Below are 19,746 nucleotides of genomic sequence, written 5' to 3' on the forward strand. Positions count from 1 at the left end.
ACAATTATGAACCTGAAGATAATAGGAGCACTTTAAGACAGGGGGCGTTGACGCTCATGGAAACAATACCTCTTTTGTCCATAGGGGCTGCCAAAATCCATATTTATAGTACCTAGGAAGGTTTTTACATACATATCAATTTAAATTTATTACATAATTTAGTTTTTTTCATACATAATGCATTTCAGTATAAAACTACATGTGTACACACATGTAGTTTTGTAATACTAAAAGAAAGTAGTTCTTTTATACCACATTTTCCAGCTGATGGCAGCAATAAAGCATCAGTGTTGAGCTACTTACAAGTGAGAAAAAGTCAGTTTATAATTTTTTATATTTGAATTCCACCACTATACAAAGGTATCATTCAATCATTCAAGTATTCAAGAAATGTGATAACTACTGCAGTATTTTGCAGAGACTTCAAGTTAAACAGACTAAGATGACTTATATAAGCTTAGGGTCCAACTCTTCCTTTGCTTTGAAACAGATTAAGATGACTTACATAAGCTTAGGGTCCAACTATGTCTTCCTTTGCTTTGATATCATTGGTTGAGGTCTTGCAGTGCAAAACTGGAGCCACACCCGCTTCCTCCTACTGGCTCAACGCGATGGGACCCTGAGGGAACAAAACACCTTATGAAACTGTGCAAATTCTGCTAAACAAACAGCAGGTAAGAGAGTCACGTGTGTGAGATGAGGTGACAAGGACTACTGAATGTTTACTTTGTGTATTGTGTATGATGATATATATATATATTTTTTTTTGTCGGGCAGGTGCGTAGGATATGATCAAAAGTAGCAGTTCAAAAAGTTTAGAGAAAGTCCTGCACACTGACCATTACGCAAGCAATAATTTATTTAGAAAAATATTTATATATATATATATATATATTTTTTATACAATTTACCTGATGAAGGTCTGAGACCGAAACGTTCGTGTGCAGGACTTTCTCTATACTTTGTGTACTCTCAAATGCAACACTCACGCCCAAACAGTTTCTTCCGTTTCCGTAGCTGCTGTGCAGCACTGGCACCTTCCTTGTCCGTTCTCTGATCGGCAGAGCCCTGACCCGGGCCGGGCAGTATCCTGGTTGCATTGTCCAACCCTTCCATGTCACCAATCACCTTCAGAAAAACACAACGTGTGTAAGAGTCAAGCAAGGCAACATGAACGGAAACTTAACAATAAATGGACAGTACAACAACTGTTTCAGGTGACCCCAGGGGCCATATGCATCAAGCATCTGAAAGTACAGGTTGAACTTGGATGACAGTGACTGAGATTGGCAGGAGAACTGCTATTTTCCTCGAGGCCTGCGAGTAGTGTTGTCATGCATAGTCTCTACCTCTGTCCTGGTGCTTAGAGTGAACTTGGAGCAGAAGCAGAAATGGAGACTTTTTATGACACACTACCTCCAGTCCCAGAGGGGAAACAGCTCTCACAACTCTGGGTTGGCCTACTTGTGTACAGTGATATGAAATGCAACTTAAATCTCACTGGTATAAGCCATAAAAAAATGATAGCTTGTAAATCTGTCATATATATTTTTACCATACATGTATGAAGAAAATACCTTCAGTGAAATTGTGTTACATAAATAATGACTGGGAAATGTAATACAATGATGGGGTAAGTCAAAATTGCTTCTGCATTCTTTCCACACATCTTGAGCTCTATATTTCATAACAGCATCAACTAGACATGTCAAAAATAGTAGGCTGGCACTTTTCTAAAGTTGCAAATTACACAGATAGAGCAGCAATTGAGCAAACTTGAAAAATGTGCCACAGAGTGCTTCTTTATCTAAAAACTAGTATAAACTTGCCAGATAATTACATGCGGTGTACTTTGGAGAAGTCCTCCTGCTAAGCAGATATGGCTGCCAGGGAGGAATTAATCTCCTCATGCAACATACAGTACATAGCCAAGGACATCCCCCCCCCCTCTCTTCTTCTCTGTCTTTCGTAGCCACACACACGCTGAAAAAGACAGCGCACACACACACACACACACACACACACACACACACACACACACACACACACACACACACACACACACACACACACACACACACACACACACACACAGCATAGCACACTCACTTCCTGTATAAATCATATTCATATTTCTAAGGGCTGCCGATGACCTCACAGCAAATGAAGCGTGGGTCCTCAGCTCCACAGCGGCAATCAAACGTGCAGCAGAGTAATTACAAAAGAGGGGTAGGAGGGAGAATTGATGCGGTTTGTCAATTAATGTTGCTGCAAGGTGTTTTTTTCCAAAGGTTAACTTCTTCATATTCTGTGCATGCTAAATTAGGTCAATATTGGTCCGGCGAAGAGTTGTAGACGGACGGTGGGCTGAGTCATGCAAAGCCAAGACAAAGGCTCCTCGTTAATAAGAGATTTGATGTCATATTACAATGATGAGGTGTCCCTTATGGAAGCAATCCTCTGAGCTCTGCCTTCAATTTCTCATACTCTCTGATCATCATCAACTGTCATTATTATCATCGTATTTATCAGCTTTGTCACTGTTATTAGAAAAATCCACAAACTATAAGGGGATATCCTCTCCTAATTATACAAACCATGCATTATACAGCACACTCCTTCCTGCTGAGGTTAAGATGATTAAATGTGATACAGTTAAAACCTTACTATGTGAATAAACTGCATACCTTTTGTTTCTACAAATGGTTAAGCACCCCCACCCCAAAAAAAAAAAAATAGAGGGAGAAAAAGAAAGCAGAGCTGAAATTGCCGAGAAAAGTGTTTTTATTTATGCAAGTCGCTGGAGATGCTCATCATCAGCGTTTTTTCCGAGCCATAAATAATTTGCGGAGAGAGGTAATATTCAAGCTGGCAGAGCCTTAGTTGTGCATCTTTAATGGAAGTTTTACAGAAGCTGAGCCAGTTCTTGCATATGCTGCTGCCTCCCATATGGAGGAAAGGAGACAAAAGGGGCACAGTTGGCTTGTCCTATCTTTTTATAAGTCCAACGACACTTAAATGCTAGCCCCGGAGAAAAAACGACACAGAGGGACATAAACCCACTGTGGTTTTAGGAGGGAAGATAATGACTTTCCCTGCATTAATTTCTTCATCAGCCATCTTGTTTCCTCAGACAGAGTGGTTATGAGGCCTTCTCTGAAGGTCCTAGGTTATATAGATGCATTTCCCTGCATAATTTCGGCCCTAACAGTTGTTGTCAGCAGTGCATTTCGGGTTGGCAGCTGGGGAACATCTGTTTATAGGTAATGAGTGTTTGAAAAGCTACACCTCACTTTACCTTTAATGTCTTTTATTAGAGCACACTGATGGGAACGTAGCTTTAACTTTTTTTGTATTGTTGTGATTCAGCGAGAAGATATCTTCAACATGGTCAATATTACAAACACCTGCCTTAGGCAACACACTAAATGAGAGCATATGATGGATCATTAATATTAACTTTCTTTAAACAGAATTCAATATACAAGTCAATAAAGACTTAATTATCGTTATATTTTTTACTACACTCAGAATTGACTCCTTCCACTACAGTCTTACTTCTTGCTAACGATGCAACAAAAACTGAAGAAACTTTAAGTCAACATTGCTGGTTCAATAATGGCTGAATAAACAGCAGAAATATTAGTTTTGCATGACTCTTGCTCAGTTTCAAACAGGACACACCTCGCTGTTCTTTTCCGTTCAAACAGAGTCTAACAGTGTCTACAGCTCAGGGCACTTCTTCCAGGACTTGCTTTTTAAGGTGTTCGTTTAGACACATTTTGGATGTAAATTTGTGGGTATTATGCAAAGCAGCTGGTCCCTGGAGCTGTGGTCATGTTAGTCTAAGGGAGGAGCAAGTCCTTCGGGGCATTAGTGTCCAGGACACTGCCTGAGAACACATAGCTCTTTAAAGAAAATGAGCCATCCGTCAATATTTCCACAGCAAATGGAAACAGACTTCTTAAGTAGGATTAGTCTTTTAACTAACTGGGACAGAGATGGAGTCACGTTATGACACAGTCAAATGACATTTTTTTGTCACTGTCGTCTCCTATTTCAAGTGTCATTTACACTGAATATTAACATTTCAAAACAGAATATGAAAAAACAACACATATATTGTAGATACTACTACTAATAATGATATAGAAAAATATATATATCTTGTGCGTCTATGTTCTAAATTTAAATGTTAAAACAAAAGTAATAATGCGTTGACATGTTGCAATAAATCCTGTGTGGAAATGTCAAATATACCTATATATATAGAATATTTGACTTAAAGTAAAACAAATTACAATTTATTTTTTTATTGCTCAAACAGGAGTCATGCTACATAATACTTAGTCTAGTAACACCGCAGTGAAACCACATCACCATAAAACATGCTATTATTTGGATAAGTGAATAAAGTAATAAGCCTATACAGGAAACCCCATAAAATTGCTTTAAAATGTCATAAATCTAAGAACAGAGGGGGACTTTCTGCATTACTGTGGTCACTGCATCTCATACTAGAGCCTTTTTCTATTTGATTCTATATTTTTTTTATCTATTTAATTTTTGTCGAAGCGCTTTCACGGCTGTGTTTTCTCTCTGAGGAGCTGTCACCTTACATCTGAAGGCCAGTTTGTACACAGCACCATGTCGCAGTGTGTGTATCGCTGCCAGAATTATATAAAGCACTAATAAAATCAGCTCAAGTGTTCTTCCCAGTGCTGGGGATGCCCTTTGGTGATTCCTGGATCTTGCTCTATACATAAAACCAGTCTATATATTCAGGGGAGGATTAGTTTTGAATATGTAAAGAGGGGGTCCGCGCTGCGAGGCAAAGAGGAATGGCATAGTGCTCTCTCGGCGATGCTGAGCATCGGTGTTATCGCTCCTCACTACCAGCGGGTGAAAGAGGATGCCATCGGCATCTCTTGCTACTGGAGGTCCCTGCCTGTTAAGTTGCGAGGAACAGACAGCAACACCCAAGGGACACAGTGTGTGTGTGAGAAAAGAGAAAAGCAACAAAAATATATAGTATGTGTATGTGTTTCCCAAGGATAATAACACCTATCTTTCACTTAAGGTGGCCTCTATGAAACTCCCATCTCTGTTTAAAGAATGGAGAGACAGCATAGCAGAAATGGCAAGAATGTATTCTTTTATTCACTAATGTTTAGTGTGTCGGGGGGTTATGAGTGTAGTAAATGTGTGTCAGCATCTGCATTTGTGTGTTTATGTTTGTTTTTTTGTGTATACCATTATATAAAAAAAATATTCCCCACAGATTTGTGTGTGTTTGTCTGTGTCAATGAGTGTGTACGTATATGTGCTGTTTGGCTATGAACAATCCACCCAGATGTCTCATCTGCTATGCACAGGTCTAGAGGCTACATGCACATACACACCCAGACACCAGTAATAAATATACCATGCTGTGTGTTTACTCACATAAGCTCACCATCACTCAAATTATGACGGAGAACCATTAGAACGCAAAAGAGCCTCAGAGCTAATTGTTAGCGCATATAACCCCACCCCCCTTCCTCACTCCTCTGACATTCAAACTTCAAAATATTAATTTTGTCGGGATGATCCAGGTTGCTCTTGGGCTACTGACAGAATGATTGAGGAAAGGAAGGAGTGACTTCGGAGCAGGAGTCACAAAGCACTACTTTTAATTAGGCAACAATCTGCTTCTGACCTGCCTGTCTTGCAGGGGCTTGAAGGACGAGGAACTAAATATAAGTTGCAATAATTACAATGCACGGCACAGTGAGGCAGCATTGTGTGCTTTTTTCTTTCTTTTTTTCTCGCTGTCAAACATTACATTTCATTATAAGTCATAACACAGTGTTAAAGAGGATGAGGTACTGGCATTTTTTATTATACCATAGAGATTGTAAATGGTTGTTACATTCAGAGGAGACAGAGAAGAAGGTGAGTTGTGTTGACTTAGTTGTAGTAAGTAAGAGTTACATTCACATTATAAACTAAGTCTTGATTTGTTTCTCAGGGCAAACCCTGTAATTTTCTATTTGAAAAGAAGAACTAATTTAAATTTCTGGTTTTACCTGAGGTAAAAATAAAAATCTGTCACGGTTATTCACCCTTTCAGACCACAGAGCTGTACTGTTGTCTTTTTATTGTTCTGAAAGCAGAATAAGGAATTAGTTTATGCATCCATTTCTGTCCTCTCTCCTTCTTACTCTCTTCTGAGAGAAAGAAGAGTGTTATGTGAACCTCCAATTCATCTATCCCCTCTTTTTCTCACCCTCCCTTTGTCCTCCTCTCTTCATTTTTTCTTAATCTTAGGATGCAAACATTAGTAAGAGAAGGACAGTAGAAAGCTATATTATTTGAAGATTAAGATAATTGTCTATTCAGATGGAAATTAAAGTTTTAATTTTTTTTATTAAAACAGCAGGATTGAGATGCCTCGGCATAGGCAAACTCCACAAAACCATTGCATTCAATCCCACTGGCAATATAAGTTAGAAGTGACGCTGAATATTGTCAAATGAAATGTGTGTTTCACACATGTCCTGCAGTAAGACAGGAAAAACTAAATTTGCAAATTCAAGTACATTGTGAAAATGTTTTTGTGGACACATTATTGATATCCCACCTCAATGATAGCCCCATCAGGTTGTCGGAGGAAGTGCCTGTATCTTTGTTTCTGCCCACTCAGGTACAGGGTGTGGACTGCCACATGGGTGCTGGTCTCACCAACTGGTAAGGGTGCCCCCTCCCTTGGGGGGTCACTAGGGGCTGCAGGGGCTGCCGAGGACTCTTCCATCGTCCAGATATAGTCGTAAACTGCAACCTAGTCAAGCAGAAACATAAAGGGAGAGATGATGGTATATTGTGAGCAGGGACTGTAAAGTCTTCCTTGTTGGTGTGTTCAAAAGCTTGTGAAAAGCTCTGATAACCAAGGCTTCAAGGTGGGCTGCTAAATAGCATCATTGGAAAATCAAACCCAAAAAGAAGATTAAAAAGAGACCTTACTGTTAAAAAAAAAACCTGCATTTACCCTGCAGAGATCTGAGGAGCAGTTAACCATAGTCCTCAAAAATCCACCTGAGTTTAAAATGCCATCACAAAGAAATAGGAAGGTAACGGACATACGGCTGAAATGAAAGACATCCGGTGGAATTTCCGGCGGCACCTGAACAATCCCGGAAGTGGAACGTCGTGGATATAGACTACTGTCCACATGCGGAAGTCGCCGGACGGCACCGCTTTGTACACATAGACATAGTGAGAAATACAGAGAGAGTTTTGTGGAGCTGATAGGCTTAATTAGCTTTGTATCAACTCAGTTGGCAATGGCTGTAACGGATGTTCATTATTATAAAAAAGTTGTGCACTATAGGTTAAATGTAAAAATACTCTTCAGCCTTCGCTACAGTGTATGTTGATATACAGTAGGCACGCGTGGGAAACATCTTACACAAAAATAGCTATAACTTTGTTTCTACCTAATATCAAAAACCCAATTTTTATTATTTTATTAAAATCAGCTTGCACCTTACCTTGTAAACTGCTGAGATGCTCATTTTAATTACATACCACCGCAGCCACCAGATAAGCACCACTGTCGTACAGTACATCAGCACGCTAAAACCTAGTAGTGCATGAGTCCTATGGGGCCTGATCTGTAGCAGGTAAAGAGACAGGTTGTGTTTGTGATCATGCATACATATGTGTAATCCTGGTGGCACGCTTGTTTGTGACTCTTTGTGTGTGTGTGTGTATGTGTGTGTGTGTGTGTGTGTGTGTGTGTGTATGTGTATGTATTGGGGGCTTACACACCTGTAATGTGCTGCCCTTCTGTATTAGGGTGAGACACGGGGAGCAAGCAGAGCGTGTAACATGTTATATAGGTCATGTAACTCGAAGTCATCCATGTGTGAAGATCATGGAAGCTCTCCCTCTCTGATAGTGTCTGCTGGTGAAGGCCTGAATGCGTGCTGATCACATGTGTTACGGTAGATCCTATACATCATATTGACTAAAAGGCAACTTAGCATATCCCTACGCAACACACTAAATAAAATGAAAATATGACTCTTTATAACTGTTTTGTCCAACATGAATCCAAAATTCAGGAAAGTATAGGCCCCATTCTCCTGTTCAAGGATGCCATAATTAGTCCCAAGGCCTCACATACCTACACAATCATAATGCTATGTATCTGTAATCTCTATTTAAACTTCAATTTTAACCCTCATTTTAACCCTCAATGGTGAAAGTACACACACGTGGAAGCACCTGTGACAACTCGTGAAACCGTGCACCGTGTGGTTTCGATGGAGTGAGTGCATGGTTTCATGCTTATGTGAGTATCTGACTTTTTAAGTGCGTGGATGTGTGTGTTTGTATGTGTACATGCATGTACTATAGGGAGCCATCTAGGCCATAATGCAAACTTTAACTCTCTCACCACAGACCAGTGAAAACCTCATGCATATACACGTTACACACACACACACACACACACACACACACACAAACCACACAGACACACACAGTGTGGAGTTGGAGTAATAAAGAGGAGGAAGTTTTCCGAGTAGTTTCTAAAACTCAAGGTGACCCCCTAATTGGCTGGGCAATTATGATTTGTCTAAAAATACAGAAAAAGGAAAAAGGCAAACTTCAGCGGGCCATGAGTGGCAGGGTCAAGCTGAAGGAGAGGTTTAATTTGGTGGTGTATCGCTGTCACCCCTACACTTATAAACGGTTAGCCAAACACAACTCTAGGCACTTCACCGAGAAAACAGTGGAAGCCATTACCACACTTGTAATTAGAGACATTGCATAAACTGCAAACCAGACAGCCTCATAAGTAGAAAGGACCTCATTGTCAAAATGTCAGTCATGAGTGCAGAGAGAAAGAAGACATTTAAGAAGGTGTGTGTGTGTGTGTGTGTGTGTGTGTGTCTGTATGTCAGGGGGAGGTGGGGATGCGAGGATGCATCTCTTCAATGCTAATTAAGACGCTCATTAGTGAAATCGCCTCAACTGTGCCTTGCCTCTAGCCTGGCCTCGGCCCACACTGGGGGAAACTGATTACCTACATTCCTTAAGTAATCAGCACCTCTGCTAGGCAGCAATCAGTCTGTTTGGATAGTGTGTGTATGTTGTTTTGCTGCTTTTTCATGTTTTTCATTTTGAGGAAACACAAGTTAGAGTGTGCAGAACATCCTAGATCTCTTCCTCTGTGGTGGTTTTCAGCTTATCTGTGATACAGTTAAGAAATCACAAACATTTAAAGTCATGAATGTGGACAGAACTGAGTAAGAAAACATTGTTTCCCGCTGTGCTGGTCACAGGAAGTGCGCCTATGACCCGGTTAAGGCCCCAGACCAGGATTTCATGAACCAAGCTGTACAGTGGTGATAGAAACACCATGGATTCAGCCTCTTTACTCTCAGTCACTTTGGTTAAACACACCTGCTTAAATCCCCCTGTGTGGTGTGCATGTGTATGTATTTTGGCTTGCATGAAAATAGATGTTTTTGATGTTAGCCATGCCACCGTGCTACGCTAATTAGCACGTGAAATCCAGTTGACAAGACTAGACAAAAGCTTGAAAAGGTGTTTGTGTGTTCGGTTTGGGTGATGCCATTTCATGCAATGCACCATGGCTCTCAGGATGCATCATTGCTGAGACAAAAAAAGGAAAGAGCATTAGAGGGCCTGTCTGCTCTACACTACTCTGTTCTGGTCTGTTGTGCTGTGTTATGGTGCTAGCCTGGCTTCTAGCCCTAGCTTGAGTGCTCTCTCCACTCCACCATTGTTCCATTTGATAGCACTAAGTGACTGATTTAGGTTCAATGCCTGCATGGAGCAGACAGGCCAGCTGTGGGTTAAGCAGATAGCATTCAAGTGAGCTAACCCAATTCAAACCCAATCAAGCCGAGATTTATTGTTGGGGTCTGTATTTAGAAATCTGATAGAGTCTGCATCAGTCCCTTGACTTGCATCAGGAGAGACGGGCTGTATTTCTTTTAGTGGAGGACTATAAACGGCAAACCATGTTTTCCAGCAGGGACATACATTTCAGGATTTGTAGACATTACAGTAAATGCACATAGAGAATGGGGAGGGAGGGACCGGGGCACAGGAAGTGGGGATGGCACAGCTGCAGACATGGCTCCATGGTTCACAAATATAGTCTGTCTGTCTTTCTGGGAGAAGATACAATTTCACACCAATCAAATCATACCATACCTCGTATGAATGCAGGATAAAAGCAATCAGTACTTAAATACAGGTGCCTGTGGAAAGCTTTTCTTTTTAAAAATGCACTGTGACTTGTTATAAAATTCGACTGACCTGCCAATCGTGTTTATTCAAGTGTTTTTCAAATATAAAGTCTGTCAAGAGATGGATTTGGAATTCCTTTGCGGTTATGTTAGTTTGAGGCCAAGAAATAGGCATCACTGCCTAAGAGATAAAAAGGATAAATGCACTGCATTCTAAAAAGGATTTTCTTTTTATATATATATATATATATATATATATATATATATATATATAAACTGACCCATATTCATACCTAAATTAGGATTTAAACTTGCAACTAACAGCTAAAAAGAGGGCAGACCGTTTCTGGGAATTAAATAGTAATTTTCCACTGGGTGACATACTGGTCTAGTAATAGCTATGTCTGGGGTAGGTATAGTGTATTTTACATACTTGTCCTTGACTGTCACAAATATCAATGTCTGACATTTTTCCTCAATTTTGTGACATGTTGGACATAAACACAGTGTCTAGAGTAGACTATTATTGAAAAAAAGGACATTTCCGCTGTCCAGCATGTCCCTGCTGACAACCAAAACAGTTCCCAAACTTGACCTCATGACCCCACGGAGAAAACTTTCCTATTCTCAACTGATAATCAAAACACAGTGTCAAAATGGGAACCAATCACATGCCTAGAGAGCAAATTCAGAGCCACCTTATCAACTAATGCGTGGCTTTATCCACCATTTTGAAAACACTACCAGAAGGGGGGATGTATTGCTGATTAATACACACAAACTAACAAGGCCCCACAGTGAGTTATCCATTACATATTACAAGTTTTTATTAAGAGTGAGAGTATACACGTGTGCTTGAATGCATTTGTGTATGATATCTGAGTGTGTGTGTGTGTGTGTGTGTGTGTGTGTGTGTGTGTGTGTGTGTGTGTGTGTGTGTGTGTGTGTGTGTGTGTGTGTGTGTGTGTGTGTGACTGAACTGAAGGGACGAGAGAAGGAGAAGTCTCCATGGCCAGGCAGACTGAGCCGAGCTGGCGACTGTCCAGGACAGGAGCCTAAGGCGTGGGCACGAACAGGCCTGTCAGTCCCCCTGATTCTTTAATGATTGATCCAAACTAGATAGCCATCATTACCATTTGTGCACTCTCTCTTCCCCAGGTCTCCCTTCCTCTGTCTAATTTTACCTTCCATTTGCATGTTCCCATGGACTAATTAAATATTTCCACTCTCTCTCTCTCTCTCTCTCTGTCTTTCTTTCCCTCTCCGTGTCCATTGGAATGAAAAATAATGCAGCACATTTTTGGCACATTATTATGTATGAAATGTGAGGGCATAATGTTTTCAAGTTGGTTGAAGTTCTCCAGACCCTGTCTATAATGAGCACAACAGAAGCAGACTTGGTGCGCGCAGCCTGTGTGAATGCCATACATCCCTTTTCTCCCCTCTCCGTTTCTCTCACTATCTCCCCTCTTAAAGACAAAATCTGCTGACCTTCCCTCTGTCTAGCATCCACACACTTTCTTTAGTTTCCTACCTTTCACTCAATTCATACACGGGAAGGCTGGAGTTTTCTCCTGCCATTGCCATGATCAGTTTGGTTTGTAGTTCTGTCCCACTTGGCTTTAATTTACAGTGGGAAAATAATTAGAATCTCACTTTTGCGAAGAGTGGAGTGAAAATGTAAACAATGCTTCCCTGCGGGCGGGTGCTTCATCACTTTGACAGGTGCATTTGAATTTGCCTGGGTGGCGGACAGGCTTGGTTATTTATGTGTCAGTCGCACATGGAAGCCCTGGCTGTGGCTAGGACTATGCTTGGGACTGAGACTATAGGTAAGAGATTGGAGCTCTGTTGAGTGGGGGATAAAGGTTTAGATTTGGGAAACTGAGGGTGGTTCTGGTTCTGGACCTGGTACTTGGAATGGGGCTGGTTCTGGCACTTAGTATGGGGAACGGAGCTGGATGTGGAGCTTGTGCTGTGGCTGAGGACAGATTTACAGTTGGGGAGAGGGCTGAGGATGGGAAGAGTACTGATACTTTAAGGAGGCAAGATTTAGAACAAGGGGGTGAAGTAAGGCTGAGTTTGGGCATGGGGATGTGGATGGTACTTGAGTTTGTGCTATCTTTGGAAATAAATTGAGGAAAAACTGTGTATGGACTTGGCTTTATGGGCTGGTACCAACATGATATAATAACTCTGGATCTTAAGTAGAGCTTCCTATGTAAAAAGAGTATTTTTGAGCACACAGATCCTTTGAAATGTTTCATAAGGTGACAAGTCACCTGGTTATTAACCAATCTTTTTACATGTTTATGTTGTTGCCATAGATTAACCAAATCTGAGTCACAAAAGTGACATTTGGACTATTTGAGGTACGTATTTGAGCAGTTCCGGTTGTTGTTTGTGGAATATCCCATCGGACCACAGCAGCATATTAAGAAAGGCGGGGCTTGCTCACACAAACCTGTACAGCAGGAGACAGGTAGTCAACTCGATACATGGCAATGGATGTGGCCTAATAGTGTCCATGATGTATTTTGAATGGCTAAAGAAAGGGAAAGGATCATTCTTTTGTATCAAGTAAATATATAATTATAAATGTATGTATGTATGTGAATGGAAACTGCTTAGGAATGGTGGATTATTTAACCAAATGTGCTAATGATTAGATTATAAATGGCTTAACAATTTACAACTAACCACTGTATGGAAGCGACTGTATCTTAAACCGGACCATTGATTTCAATAGGAATAGGAAAAATATGATTTTCCATCTCTTGTATTTATATTATCACTGTAACATTGTTAGGCGTTACCATTTGACGCAGATTTGTCCGTACATTTCAAGACAAAAGGCAGTCGTAACGATCGTAACATGAAAATGCAGCGGGCACACTAGCACAGATAGAGCATCAATGATTATTGCCAAGTGAGAAAAGAGGTAGACATGGTTGCTTCTTTTGTCCACAGATTCTCATCCACACGCACGCGCGCACACACACACACACACACACACACACACACACACACACACACACACACACACACACACACACACACACACACACACACACTCATCTACATGCTAACACACACACATACATCCATGCTCACAAACAGACAAAGCCTCACACAGTGCGAGGCAACGCATGCGTGCATCTCCAGTGCCTGCGGGCGCTTGGGGCTAGGCGGCAGGGAGTGGGGGAGGGAGGGAGGGATGGGAGGGTTGTAGGGAGATGGAGAGGAGGGGGAGAGGAGTGTGTACTGTGCAGAGGCTCTCTAAGCTATAGAGGGTCAATCCCTCCACTTCACTCCAAACCTCACCCCCACCAACACCACCACCCTGTCTGTCAGAGCTGGCCGAGGCTCAAGGCCTGTTTCCTGAGCGCTGGGTTCATACCACAGACACAGACTGTATGTAGGCACACAAACAAAAGTGCTAAAACAGGCTCATGGACACACACACACACACACACACACACACACACACACACACACACACACACACACACACACACACACACACACACACCAATTTAAAAATAACAGGCATGTATAGTACAGATGCACAAGCTGTGTAAGTCAAGGGTCACATTGCACAAATGCACATGCTCGTTAATAGAGATATTAATGCACATATACCCACAGATACATAAGCACCCACTGGCTTCATGCAACACACACAAGGTCAAGACAGGCTACTGCACATTGCACATGGCTTGGAACAGACTGAACAACACAGCATAAAAGACCACCGACATACATGCATGGATAAGCCAAGCAACGTCAGCCATTAGAATGGAAATAGATATGCTATTATTGTAAATTTGGCCAATATGTGGACGGTCGGCAGATATAATTGGAGCAGCTTGAAAATGGCATGGATGCACACTGTCTGTGTTGGGCCTGATTTGGCTGAAGCAAAGGTCTGTGTCTGGTTAAACGCACCACTGGACAAGACAGGCCACCCATTCATATTTGCATGCAGGGACACACGAATATGCATACAGGCGTACACACACACACCGAGTGTCAAAAAGGCTAGTATGCTACAGTAGCTTTCATCCACCCTCCTCTCATTACTGAGCCTATAAAGCAAAGATCACTGGCTATAAATATTTCAACTTGAGTAATCATGGTTAAAGTGCAATGACACCATCCATCCAAAAGCAGCACAAACCAAATTGGACTTTGAGAAAAGATAAACAAGCAACAATGACTATATTTACAGTCAGAATAAACTGAATTTTAAAAGAGATTATCCAGTGAGATATTATCTCTGAGTGCCTGAGATAATCCAGAAAATAAGATATGCATAATTCACTGTTACTAATCTCCTTTGCAGAAAATAAAGCCTACTCCCAGCCTACAGTAAACAAATCAGATAGTAGCCCATCTTTTCCTTCCACACCATGTCTGACTCACCCTGGGCCCTAAGGAGATCACTTTTCCAGGTTTGTTCTAGTGCTCATTAAAGTTTACCTTTATTTAACAGAGGAAAATATGTGTGCTCAGGGATAATATACAAGGGTGATTAAACCATTTAACATACAATGAATGTCTCCACCTGCAAATATGTAAATTCAAATCTGCAACACTGCCAAGTGGCAACTGGCCAATAGAGGGCACTAGGGTGCTGCCCCACCACAAATTACTTTAAAGTATATATTCTTCTTAAATGAGCAAGGTAAATATTATTTAGTTATTGAGTAAAATGTATAATCTGCAATAAAATGTATGTCTGTCTATGTTACTGATAGGTCACGTATTTCCGGCCTGGGGCACAAGAATCCTAGCATATTGTCTCTTGTTATAACGTGCGCCGTTCACCCCTCTTTTATACAAGAGATCGGAGCTTGTTGGCGCGCATGGACCCTGCAGCCCTCCAACAGCAATTAGGGGCCAGGATTGCCTGCACACGGCGCTCACCTCTGACGTCACAAGCAAACGTGGAGGTAGCTGAGCCGAAATGGCACTGCTAACGGTAACAATGCTAACAATGGCAACAGTGCTGGCAAAACAGCGTCAACCTGGGGGGCATGGGGAAATGGCCGTTACGTTACGTAAACCACCATATGAGCAAAGTGCAGAGCGGCAGTGATTAGCTGCACGCGGTCCCGAACAAAGAAAAGAGAAGTTTGGATCGCAACACACACTGTGACTTAGAAAGGCGAAATGTATGTACTAAAAGTACATTTTAAGCCACAAGGTGGTTAAGTGTTAGGGCTTTGAGCCAGTTCACTTAGCTATTTGATGGCACTGGGTATTTTAAATGTAATACTAATTATTTATTTGTTTATTAAATGTAGTTATTTTCTATAAGGTCTAACTGTGTTTTTCTATTGTCTCAGGGTTTAGTGTCGGATTTCTTTTGCGCTTTTCACTTACTTTGGTCTTTCACCATAACAAATTGTAGAATAAAAGATAATTATTATAAATATTTTGCACTAAATGATGTACCTTAACTTAACTAAACATGTTTCATTTTAACAAATGTGTATTCAGCTTAGCAAATACAAATAAACAAACTTGTGTGATGCCTTATAAATACATATACATATACATGTTTGCTTGACTTTTGGTATAGCCTTCTTGGAGAAAAAATGCACCAGCCGCCACTGCACACATAAGCCAGATGCAGGCATGGCAAAGTGACACATTTGTGTAAGTTAAAATATTAGCAAGATGGCATGTGCATCCACACACCTTATAGCAGATACCTCTAATGAAAATTATTTGCAAAAAATTCAATAGTATCCTGCAGCCAGAGACCAATCACACAAATCATACATGTCCTACTATTTAGTTTTTTTTATACCTTACACCAAACTAATTCAGTGTTTGTAGACATGGCCCCTTCTGGTAATCCTTGAAAACATATTTTCCGCTTTAGGTGTATAGCACACGTATTTTAAGACGTTTGCTCAATTCTCAAAATGTTCATGAGCCCAGGCTTCGTATTAAGATGCTGCAGACAGATGTCAAAGTTGAGTATTGCCTTTGATATCCAAAATGTGACTTTGGAGTAGCTTCAACCTAATCAGGCCTAGGAGGCTGGAGGTGATAAGTATCCAAGCCAATAACCCGAAATGAGAGCTGGGAAATCAGTGGTAAGAGACACATGCACACGCACACGCACACGCACACGCACACGCACACGCACTCGCACTCGCACTCGCACTGTCTCTTTAAGGTTATAAGTGAAAGCCTTATGAAAAAAAAAAAACTCCAAATGTCTATCTCTCCTCAGGATGTCATGTGGGGCTGTTAAGACGCGACACCTGTCACAATCACCAGACCTTCCTCATCCCCTCCGGGCCGCAGGAAGCGGCCAAGGTCAGACTCTTTAAAGGAGAGGAAGGGAGAAAGGGGGAAAGAAGTGACTAACGACGGACAGTCACAAGGAATCAGATCTGTCAAGCTCAAGCTGTAAAACCGCTGTGGAGTCCGAGGCTGTATGTGCATCTTTGCATGTGTGTTTGAGTGAGCATTACATATTGCCCCTGTGTGCACTCAAAGTATGTCTGCATATGTCGTAGATGCCTTGTAACATTTCTTCAGCTGACATAAGTAAATTCCACAAAAATGACATCCTACTGGTCAACACATGTAACATTAATCAATAAAACCTTTAGATATTTCTATATCTACACACAGAGGGTTTGTTCGCAAAACCCCTGGAACTGACATAAGTCCTCTTCAATTTTTTTCCGTGTGTGCAGAGCTCCTGCTAAAATCTTTTCTCACTCTTCAGCAGTCCAATTTGTTGCCTTCTGTTTCACATTATGGGATGGCAAGGGAACAGGCCCGGACTCTTTAGGATGGAGGAGGAAGGAAGGGAGGGAGAGGATAAGGAGAAGCATCTCAAAGTGGTGAAAACCTGCCGTCAATTTAACCTCCTCCAGCTGGATATGTTTTGACAGCTGACTGGCAAAACTTCATATTATGAAGAAACGGAAAAGTCTCTTCCTCACTGACGGAGTCACAAGAGGGATGTGTCCGAAACATTTCGTAGAACACAATGTTTGGAAATAGCCTCCAAGAATCTTGATCCTTTTGTGTGACACGGAGGTCGACCATACTGCAGGCTGCTAACCAAAGACACTTCCATGTTTTGACTCGCTTTTTCCTTTTTCACTCCCTCATTCCCTCATTCCCTCCCTCTTTTCCCTCAGACAGAAACGCCTGCCCAGGCCCAGGCTTTGGTAGATAATGACATCCTCTCCCTGGATTAATTGTGAGGGACACATTAAGCAATGGGGCTGACACTCCCTGTAATTAAACTGTTGACACCGACGAGTTCATACTGGAACACTTTCTCCTTTCTCTCTTGATGTGCTGATGGATCTGAGGGCCTGTTTCGAAATGCTGTGAGATGTTTGTGAGAAAAGTGAATGCATCACCTTGTGAAATGTGTGAGCTCCGCCTGTGCTCCCAGAAGTAGAATAACCTATTGGCTGGAGTCAAATGAGCCCAACCTTGAAGAAAATGAATCTGCAGCAATTGTGATTGACTCTGTCTACTTAACCATCCAATCTTTGTTTGTTAAACCAGTGAGACATTGGTAAAAGCTCCTACTGTTGCCATGCCCTCACATAGCATAGGTTTGGCTACTGTGTATGGCTCCTTGCTCCACACAGCAGGTGCTAAACAGAGGTAAAAGAAGGGGCACGTGTACATGTATAAAAGAGACCAATGCTGACTGAAAAAAGATTGCAAGGGACAGACTAATGGAGAACAGCTCACTGCCCATAGCTTATTTAAGGTTGAGGTGGGTTCATGGTAAATGTGCCCTTAGAACTCTTGTGTGTAAAGTTAATCTTTAAGTAATTTGCGTCCTTATATATATATATATATATATATATATATATATATAAGGATGCAAGAGGGTACATGTGTTTGATGTTTATCTTTGTTTGTATCCCTTCTTTTTTCACCACTGTGTACTGCTTTCACACATTACTGCCCAGCAAAGTCTGTGACCTTTTCGGGAACACAGGCATGTAGCCTTTGCAGTCATATCTCATATTGAGCTCCCTAATGCTCTGACTGTGGATGCTGCGCTTGCTGCTACGTTGCTCCTGTCCTTGCCTGCCTGCTTTGCTATCGCCCCGGGGCCATCGGGGCCCTCAGCGCTGTCCACTAAAAAAGAAAAAAAAGAAAAAACACCCATTCGCTGTAATTGAAGAAGCCACTCTAATGTGACATATGCATGCGGGCTCGCAGAAAGGTTTGCGTGCACGCACTCACACTTACAAATGTGCATAACGGCATACACACATGCACAGAAGTACTGCATAAGTGTACACCGTACAGATGCGGCTAAGCACATGACTGCACACACATGCACGCACACTGACCACACTGCTGTTTGGTATAGGTTATTGGGCGGGTGGGGTGGGGAGCATTCCGGTGATCCCACACACACACACACACACACACACACACACACACACACACAGGCCAATAGTTGCCCTCTGACTCTAGACGACCCCTCCTGTGCTACTGAAGCACTCAGGTGCTCCTCTCCTCTCCTGGTGTTCCTGTGTTGCTGTTATGGGTTCCTGTTTAGGAACTGAGAGTTCTATTGTTGTGTGACAGCGGTTCCTGTGTATCCTGTCACAGCCTACTGCTCCCTCTGTCTGCCTTCCTCGCCGAAGCTTCTTCTTTCTTTATTTGAGTTCAGATTTGCATCTCGGGTGGCCTCATACTCACTTTACTGTACTAATTGCACAGCAAGACTGATGAATAAAGAACCAGGTGAAGTGCTACGTTGCAATGTTGTCTTGTAAATAGAGTTTCAACTGAATTGCTTCATTGCAGAGAGTTTAGAGGCCATGCTGATTTAATGAGAAACTCCTCATTTACAGCGATACATATGCAATTAAAGTAAATAGGGTGGTCTTTTCTGTGTTTTGCAAGTTTTTCCTGTTCTGTGAAATGTACTTACATCATGTTTTTTTTGTCTTGAAAGGCATGGCAATATTTCTGAATTAACTTTTGCAATTAGATTAAAGCTACAAATGTTCTATTTGGTCACAAGGTAATTGGTAGGAAAAAGCATGACCCTGGTATCTCTGTGGTCAGGCGGTACCATCATGTCGCTGCTGTAGATTAAAATGGAGAACATATCTTAGATGATTAACAGCCAGCCTCCCAGACTCAGGTTATCATTACCACTCCAATCTGTGCTGTTTGACTCTCAACAGGTTTACTCCCCACCAACCACGCTGCTGTTGCAAAGCACCTTGGGTGTTCCCAAACTCGCCCGCTGGTAACCCATTACCTAGACATACGGAGACAAACGGCACGGAGGTACGCAAATGTTGATGCAATCAGGTTGCGAAAACATCTCCAGGGCCACTACGCAACCCCCCCACCCCCTCTTTCCCGACTTCTTTTAATCTCTCCCTCTCTCCTTCAATTATCACAATGTCACCACCACCACCACTGGGAAACTTTCCTTTTGGTGAATTAAGAG

General features: G+C 41.8%; 1 protein-coding gene across 1 annotated transcript in view; it reads right to left on the reverse strand.

Annotated features, from left to right (window-relative positions):
- Positions 1-275: 275 nt before the first annotated feature.
- ofcc1 (orofacial cleft 1 candidate 1) overlaps positions 276-19,746 on the reverse strand; it is an 85,368-nt gene continuing 65,897 nt past the window's right edge. The window contains exons 22-24 of the mRNA XM_039790927.1: positions 6,623-6,820; positions 990-1,128; positions 276-619 (exon numbers count right to left, since the gene is read on the reverse strand). Of these exons, the coding sequence (XP_039646861.1) occupies positions 546-619; positions 990-1,128; positions 6,623-6,820 (411 nt within the window). The 3' untranslated portion in view covers positions 276-545. The remainder of the gene's footprint in view (positions 620-989; positions 1,129-6,622; positions 6,821-19,746) is intronic.

The sequence above is a fragment of the Perca fluviatilis genome, chromosome 22 (genome assembly GCF_010015445.1).
Source record: "Perca fluviatilis chromosome 22, GENO_Pfluv_1.0, whole genome shotgun sequence".
Taxonomy (NCBI): Eukaryota; Metazoa; Chordata; class Actinopteri; order Perciformes; family Percidae; genus Perca; species Perca fluviatilis.